This window comes from Genypterus blacodes, unplaced genomic scaffold (genome assembly GCF_046128005.1).
Source record: "Genypterus blacodes isolate CSIRO-AG114 ecotype Tasmania unplaced genomic scaffold, CSIRO-AGI_Gbla_v1 ptg000003l_1, whole genome shotgun sequence".
Classification (NCBI taxonomy): domain Eukaryota; kingdom Metazoa; phylum Chordata; class Actinopteri; order Ophidiiformes; family Ophidiidae; genus Genypterus; species Genypterus blacodes.
In genome coordinates this window covers 5,925,001-5,933,960 of record NW_027466817.1, presented here as the reverse complement: position 1 = coordinate 5,933,960, position 8,960 = coordinate 5,925,001, and the positions used below count along the sequence as shown (strand labels likewise).

The 8,960-nt window shown below is 41.8% G+C and overlaps 1 protein-coding gene across 1 annotated transcript in view; it reads right to left on the bottom strand.

The window, feature by feature from the left end:
• Positions 1–3,747: 3,747 nt before the first annotated feature.
• The window catches only part of LOC142992323 (cilia- and flagella-associated protein 337-like), a 35,053-nt gene continuing 29,840 nt past the window's right edge, over positions 3,748–8,960 (bottom strand). Inside the window, exons 15-19 of the mRNA XM_076142694.1 lie at positions 6,276–6,377; positions 6,052–6,147; positions 5,593–5,783; positions 4,582–4,779; positions 3,748–3,813 (exon numbers count right to left, since the gene is read on the bottom strand). Of these exons, the coding sequence (XP_075998809.1) occupies positions 3,748–3,813; positions 4,582–4,779; positions 5,593–5,783; positions 6,052–6,147; positions 6,276–6,377 (653 nt within the window). The remainder of the gene's footprint in view (positions 3,814–4,581; positions 4,780–5,592; positions 5,784–6,051; positions 6,148–6,275; positions 6,378–8,960) is intronic.

The window sequence follows — 8,960 nt, the reverse complement described above, 5'->3', positions numbered from 1 at the left end:
CTGCTCACAAAACACACACATGGTGATGGAGTGAGTGGAACAGACCTGACGCTCTCACTGACCACTGAATGGTTGATCTGATGGACTGAAGCTACTTACACACACGCACACACTCACACATTCACGTTCACACTCGTGCATACACACACTCAGTTACTGAGTTTGTGATGGAGTGAGGCCATTCCCTCTCTTCACCTCATGCCCGCTGGCTGGCAGGCAGCCCAGTGTCGACTTGCCAATTGGCTCTTAAACCAAATAAACCACACAAACTCTCCTGCTTAGTACAGTGCTCACACACACACACACATCCTTTTTCTCTACCCTGGCAAGGACATCTGCGTGAAGGTTGGACAGTGGGGACGCCCATTTTCTTTCATCATGAAATAACAGCATAATTTCAACTCAAACATTGTTATATTTTTTAGTTAAAGTGCTCATCAAAATTAGTGAAAATGTTTGATCTAATTTATTTCTGGTTTTCTATTCCTGATGGGACACTACAAGTGTGTCATACTCTGATCCACCAGCAGGTGTGGTGGATCAGAGTGGTGTGGTGGATTAAAAAAATGGAAATTATTAGCATTTACAATTTCTACACTATACATCAACACTGTTCTCCATTACTGCATGCCGATTTGTATCACTTTACTCTTTGGGATGATGTCATCCAGCAAACGTACACCTATGATATCATTGAACTAACAGTATTGATGGTCCTTTGATCCACCAGGGTTTTATTGTCAACTCATCATAACTTCATTACTCCTAAAATAAAGATAAAAAGCTGTGTATCACCAACCATAACCTTATATGAAGAGCTGATTGGAAAAACAATTTTTTTGAACGTAAACGTAATGTAATTCACCCAAACCACCACTGAGGAGAACAATGCTACAAACACACGGTAAAAGTTTCAAGCTTTTATCTGTCGTGGTTCTGTTATAAAGAATCTGTAAAGAACTCTCTCTTTTTACAAACCCTATGACAACACACACACCACCTTCCACAAACACAGCTATAAAAGTGTGTGAATATGATATTTCACAACAACAACCGAGTTAGCAACCTAGCCAAGCAGGCTAAGTAGCCTTTAGCATCAAACAATCACACAGAGGCTGACCAGACACAAAACAACAGCTGCAGGGCATTTAAACTTTGACATGGAGTTATGACATTCTCGCAGCCATAACACAGCCACTGCCACCGTCATCATTTTGAAGCTGGAAATGTCCTGAAACTAGATCCAGACACACAGTAGGATCCGTGCTATGGCTGACAGCTGACTGACAGAAAAACTGACCAATCAATTTGCATGAATATTACTCTCTTCGACCTACAATGGTTTCATCCAATAGTAGCCAATAGCTTTCAATTGGCATCTTGTTTTCTCTAATCAGGCCTTGTTTCCCGGTGATATGACATCAGCCAATTTCGGTGATTTAAAGTCTCCTTTAAAGTCTCAGTGGCTCGGATGTTGTTTGTGTTTGTTTTATGTGATTTCACCTCCTTTAACAAGCAGAGTTTTTTTTACATACAAATCTGACTCGGTGCAGCTTTAAATTCAGTTTAGTCCCTTAAATCACAGAACTGTACCACGAAGTCGATGAACATATCCAACACACATAAAGAGCAAGTGATGCCATGTTATATTAGATGTATAATTTAAAGTGCATCGTAGCAAATACACATCAACTATGCATGCAACTGTTGAAAAATAAATCACATTATGTTTATGCAATCGTGGAAGCAACCACATGCACAAACACACACTGACAGAGGCACAAACCCATGACACAAAGGTGCTGATGCAGCTTAATGACCAGAATGATTAAAATAAAGCTTGCTAACCATTTCACCCACACATACACACACACATACACACATACACACACACACACGCCAAAACACCCACTTTGCACAGATGCATATATGCCAGCAAAGATACAGACAAACAGACTCTCATTCTCTCTCTCTCTCTCTCTCTCTCTCTCTCTCTCTCTCTCTCTCTCTCTCTCTCTCTCAGACGCATTCACATGTTTCCTGAAGAAACATTTTGGATGTTTCATGTTTGTTCTCCCTTTCAAACATTGTGTCCTTTGTCATTGGACTCACCCTCGTGCATGGAGAGGTACTTCAACTAGCGCAATTTTCTCTTATTCGCACGTGCAGTTTTCATTATCCTTCTGAAACAAATAAACATTAATATTACATTATTATTTTGATTGCTTTCATTTCATATGATCTTGTAATGTTCATTTTGAGTTCTTTTTATAACACCAAAAATGTGATTTTTCTTTCTCACTATTCCATTACATGGTTTGGATTTTACGACGCGTAGCAAAATATTACACATTCCCCCGCCAGTAAAAATCGAATAACCCTGTGCCCACATTACTAAATTGTTAATAAATGTGAATGGAATGTCTCCACCATCGTGACAACAAGCAACATGGTATTACCATATTAGTATATTCGGTGTGAATGATAAGACATTTATTTTTAGAATTCTCGCTACTTTTATGATGCCTATGTAAACAAATCAGTGTATCATCAAACACTGTTGCTGCACACAGACTTAATGTGTCCTGACATGATGAGATGGCAGTAGCTAAATTAGAACTTTAGAATGTCAATCAACTGCTGCTTACAGGATATCTCAATGATTTTAGCAGTGGATCACAATTTAGAATCTACACATTCTTCTCCCTTCTACCAAACCTGTGGTATGTGTGTGTGTGTGTGTGTGTGTGTGTGTGTGTGTGTGTGTGTGTGTGTGTGTGTGTGTGTGTGTGTGTGCGTGCGTGCGTGTGTGTGTGTGTGTGTGTGTGTGTGTGTGCGCGCGCGTGCGTGCGTGTGTGTGTAGCAGAGCTGGCAGACAGATCAGTGATCATTGTGCTGTCAGTCTACATTTGAAAGAGATCCACAGAACCAGCATTGCCTTTTGGCTTCTTATGTCCATTTAAAGTGTATGGAATGTAATGGAAAGTACCTCATCTTATTAAATGATCTAATTTGAATCATCTCCTCATTCTTGATGACAATAAAACACATGAAACTGCAGTAAAATGGTTATCCTAAAACCGATCAGGTGCCTTGTTTAAGGCAGAGTGAGTGCTGCTACTAAAACGTCAGGAAATAAAGGATGGGAAAGTGAGAGAGCAAGAAGTGTAAAACAGCAAAGCATCTGCACACAGGATATAGAATGGACCTCTTTCTCCTTTCTTGTCAATTGCTCATTGACCCTGTCCCTCACGATGTCTCTTGTCCAGTACACTCCCCACTATGAGTGAGCAAAAGTACAACAGATTAAAACAAAAAGTGGACAACAACTTTGTATGTTATAGAAAATCCTTTAATTGCCCAATCAACGACAAAACAGTTTTTCTGAAAAGGAAAGACGTTTGTAGCATTTGGTTTGAGGAGGACAACATGATGATAAATAATGAAAAATGTAGGCCTACGTATAACCCTAATGATAGCACGTTCAAAGTGTCAGACACACAGTGTTCCTCCACTGGCAATGAAAGGGAGACTTTGAGAACTGAAGATTTTCTGAAGGTTTTATCAGTGTGTCAAAGGAACACATTATGATGCACATCACCATCAATGGAGAGATGAATCACCTCGATCATGATGCTCCTCTGTCCACTCCTCTTTCTGTCAATGTGTCCCCCACACACCATCTTTTTTCTAACACAACTTTCCATCCGTTGTGGGCCTATCAAGCATTGGGGAGTGTCTGTTCTCTTAGTGCGTATCACTGGGATCCTGCTGGCCTGCTGGCCTCAGCACCTCCAAGCACCACTGCTCTTCCTACAAAAGACAAAGATAAAGACAAGAAATTCTGACTTGTAACTGGAGTCAAAATAGGTGGAATACGTGTCTGAATGATGTGTATATTTTGCAGGATTTGGAAAAAAAAAAATCTCAAACTGAATTTATATTTTGTAGCAAAATCTGAAAATGTTTGTAAATGTGTCCATCCACACATTTTCCATCTCCTACACTGTGCATGGGCAGCATTGTCCTTGTGCTGTATACACACAGTTTTGATATGTGTGTAAAGATTCCACTGTACACGTAGATGTACATTTGCATTCATTCATACATATGTCCATGTGTGTCCAAGTAAATATTCAATACATATTTTGTGAATGATTGGTTATACGTGTGTGTGGGTGGGTGAATATGGGCCTGTGGCAAACTGAAATGAAGAAACACTTCATCGCCCCAGGCTAATCTAACGTGGCCTCCTTTGACACACACACACACACACACACATACACATACTTGCCTCACCTTGGCTTGATGCAAGGTTTCACTTCATCAACTGGATAGTAAAACCTACAGTGAACACACAGCTGAGTGGGAGGTCAGCCATTATCAGAGTCAGTGTTTACACAGGACTTTACCGTTACCTCCAAAACTTTTTCAAATACCCAGCGTAGTTCATGTCACCACGGCTGCAGTGTGCTTAAATTACCTATGTGCGTGTGTGTGTGCGTGTGTGTGTGTGTGTGTGTGTGTGTGTGTGTGTGTGTTCGTGTTTTTTTGTGTGTGCGTGCGTGCGTGTTTGTGTACCTGTCCAAATAAACCAACAGTATCTCCAGGAAGGTAACTTAGAGCGACACTGCAATCTGAAGACGCTGAGAGGAGGAGCAGCCTATCATTGTGGACACAAGTCTCCAAGTGAGTTACGCGGTCGAGGTGTGTGTGAGACACACGCACAAGTCTTGGAGGGTCGTGGATGAGTCCCTCGGCAGGTTTGAGACAATAATCCTGAGGACAGATGAGCAAAAGGGGTTTACTTTATCACACATTGTGGTTCTTTATGGATGGATGTTTGTCTTTCCAGATGCACAATCACCATCAAAGAATTATAATTTTCGAAGCATTTTATTTTAGGGTGATATGAGGATGAACACACACTTAACTGGACACTCATAGCTAGTCATCTGTTCGGTTCCACAGCATGCTGGGAAAGGATTTTGCGCCGAACACTTTGCTCAGCCAACTTCTTCAACTCGGTAACATACATACATAAATTTACATGAATTATTAAACGGGAAGCCAAATGAGATGCACCCATCTGGATTCATCCGTCTTAGTAACTGTGACAGAGTTGAGTTCTGAATACGGTGGTAATAATACCCATGAGAGCGAGGGTGCGTCTCTAAATCACAGTGAAGCAGTCAGCTCCCCTCCTCGGGCATTCATCCAGTCATATCTGTCTGATGTCTGTGATCATGTATTGACCCGGCTTGAAAGAAGATGCTTTTACTTCAGAATTGAATGGTTATTCTGTATGTTCTAGTAGACAATGATGTGTCCTCTCATTCAAATTGTGTCTCAAATTTCAAAGGGACAGACGGAAAGGAGGAGATTTTCTAAATGACTGTCTGGGCCTGTGATCCAAGAGCAGACAACACCGACACTCTTTTTCCAGAAACATGCCTGTGATCCTCTAGTTCTTTCTCACATTGTTTGTTTCTGAATTTGTTGCTCTATACTCCCTTTTTATTTTACTCTTTACATTCAGATGTCCTAATGAGGATTCTTGTTTTGCATTTGGCACGTGTGTCTAACTCTTACTTGTATGTTCCATGTCTTGAGTGTACCCTCAGTATCAGCAGTGACCAAATATTTTCCACAGGGGCTGATCGTCATGACAACAGACCCCAGTTCTCTGTTATGGGCTGCAAACTGTCCCATCAGATGACTACGTAGTGTATTCCAGAAGCGGACCACACCAGAACCTCCACATGAAACCAAGTCGGCACCTCCTGATAGAATTAGATGGTGAGAGATGTCAGGAAAAACTCATTGCATGGCGTCTATGGGTCTATGGGGGAGGCCTGAGCAAGGCCTGAGCAAGGCACCGAACCCTCAATTGCTCCCCCCTCTGCAAAGGGTGGTAATGTAAGTCGCTTTGGATAAAAGCGTCTGCCAAATGATCGTAATGTAATGTAATGTCTCCAACATAACTCACACAATGTAATATGTAATAAGTGCGCAAGTGTGTTTGCAACTGTGAAGTTCAGTGAAGTTCACCTGTAGCTGCAGTCGCGCGCCCCGGTATGAAGAACAATCTGGTGACGGCACTGCAAGTCTCTGAGTCGTCTTTGCCACTCAAACTAAGGCTGGACTCTGAGAAATGACATTGAAAATCAGGACGGAAAACAGGAAAACACTTTAAGGTAAATGATGTTTGAATGTATGGAATAGGTTGAGTAAGTATGTTTAAACGTAAAAGTGTGTGAGACAGAGTGAGAGACCTATCTGCTTCTTGTTCTCTCCTTGTTCTGCATGTGGCCGCAATTTCTTCAAAAGCTTTTCTGTGCTGTTGTTCCACACTATAATCTCTCCATCGTAACCTCCTGCAAAAAGCAAAATGTCCTCAAATGTTAGGCCCTAGAAGAAGCCAATTAAAAAAATTGACCTCTGTTTGTGGTGTTTATCCTGTATTTTGACCAAAGGCAACACAAATTCAGCTTCTTTGTACAGAAATCAAACTTATTGGCATGCAAAACAAAAACTTTCACTGTACTGCTGAAGCATGCAGGATTGTTACTAAAAACTTTCAAAATGATTAACCTCAACATCTGCCTCCAGCTACCATCTGTTCTACGAGTCAAACCTTAACCATCACCTAAAACGAAGGACCAAGCACTTTTCCAAATAAGCCACATTTTGTGTATGTGTGTGTGTGTTTGTGTTTAGCATATGAGGTAAGAATCTCATCAGGTGGTGTAAAAGTGGAACAGCAGGAGTAGATGAGATGTGCGAGGAGTGTGTTATGAGAGTGGATGAGACTGTGAGAGCAATAGGAGGTATAAAGTTTATGAGAGAGTGGGCGCCTGCATTATTCATCCTGCCCAGAGCCAGCTATTTCCAGATACTTTTATCAAGCAGCGTGTGTGTGTGTGTGTGTGTGTGTGTGTGTGTGTGTGTGTGTGTGTGTGTGTGTGTGTGTGTGTGTGTGTGTGTGTGTGTGTAGAGGCAATGACTGTATTGACTATAAAATGTTGAAGTTAAAAACGTAGATGGATTATTATCATGAACTGCATTGATATTCAAACCTTGTTCATTTTTTACCGCCCGCACAAACACAGTGAGGTGATTCTATCCACATGCTCACACAGGAAATTAAAAAATAATACTCCTCATCCTCTCCTTGAAACTGTTTTTTTTTTTTCATGTCAGCCAGCATTGTTGATTGCTACTCTTTCCCATTTCCATTTCTGAAACATTTTGGCTGCCCATCAATGTTCAGGTGAGCTGGTGCTTTGTTGCTTGGAGGGTGTTCAGCCTTAGAGGATTAAAAGTGTGTGTGTTTTTTTGTGTGTCAGGGAGAGAGAGCGGAGCCAGGAAGAACGCGGCAAACGATTTGAATATGTATGAGGTGGCTGCAGTCAAAACGTCCCTGCCGCAATTTGTTTCAACTTGACACACACAGGCGAACAAAAGCAGACATGTGTACACATTCACTCGGTCCCTTATACACGTGCATGAGCGGCAGAGGATTGATTTGACTTTTATCGCCGGTGGCCATGATGCTTTCACTTGGTGGCACTGACACATAGTTTGGTAATGAGAATTCTTTGACGTGAAAACTTGAAACAAGCTGGAACAATTCTGCTGCCAAGTGAAACTAATGCATCATTGCTTTTTGCAGGTGTCACTGCGCTGGATGGGTTTAAAAGAAAAAAACAAAAAAAGAATCGTGAACGTGATTCATAACTGGAATCAAAAACAAAGAAGGAAACAGAGCAACGCTAAAAGAACCAAGGGACAGGTTGATTGAAGTCCTTACAACTCCTATGTGGGAGGGTTTGCAAGAGCAGTCAGTGACCCTGCAGATCCATCACAGGGGGAATCACATCAAAGCGTGATGTGAGGGGACACCTAACCTAGCAGCTGGTGCCAGGCTTGCAGCCTAGTGGACTGTTGCTTGAAGTCCAAGAAACTGCGAGTGGAAAAAGCCTAGAGGACATCACCAACTACAGGAAGACACACACACTTACAGAAACACACACACGCACTCACAGACTGATAGATGAACTGAATGAGTTTTACTGCAGGTTTTGGAAACAGCCCTTCACCTGCTCCGACATCCAACACTCCCCCAGCCACCTTAGCCACCTTCCCCATCGTTCAACCTGCACCCAGAATATGAAAAAAAAAAAGAAGTAAGAACATCAGGAACACTCCGGGCCCAGACGGTGTCTACACCTTCTGTCTGGCAGTCTGTGCCGACCTGCCAACGCGAGCTGCTGATTCATTTCTACACTGCCGTGATTGAGTCGGTCCTGTCATCATCTATCATAGTCTGGTTTGAGTCTGCCACCAAACAGGAAAAGAACAGACTGCAGAGGACAATTAAGGGCGGCTGAGAGGATCGTTGGAGCCGACCTGACCCACCATCCAGGACTAGTACTCTCTCCCTTCACTATAAAATACAGCAATAGCACTACTTATTGTACATACTGTGGAATATCCTATAATGTATTTGTTTTTCAGGAGAAACTGTGCCATCATTCTTATTTTAGTCAAAATCCTGCTTCATTCTGCCACAAAGAAAGCATGTCAAAATTGCAAGAAACAATAATTTCACTTAAGAAAAAACAGCAAAAGCTCTTAACTGTGCATGCGTGCTTGCAAGTGTCACCTTTCTTTCTTTGTTAATTAGGAAAAGAGTAGAAGAGGCCACATAATTGGACTCGTAATTGAAAATTTTACTGTAAGTGTGACGTAATAACTTTATGTGCCTCTGAAGATGGGCAACCCATAACAAAAAGGTCACCGGTTTGTATCCTTTACTTAATGAGTCTTTCCATTTAATATGAGTGGAGGCGCACTTACAAAGGAGACTTCATTCCCTTCATTTTGTTCCTTCTGTGTGAGACCGTCAGCTGTATATGAGGTCAATCATTTGCATTCATCAGTTACCGAGAACTGCA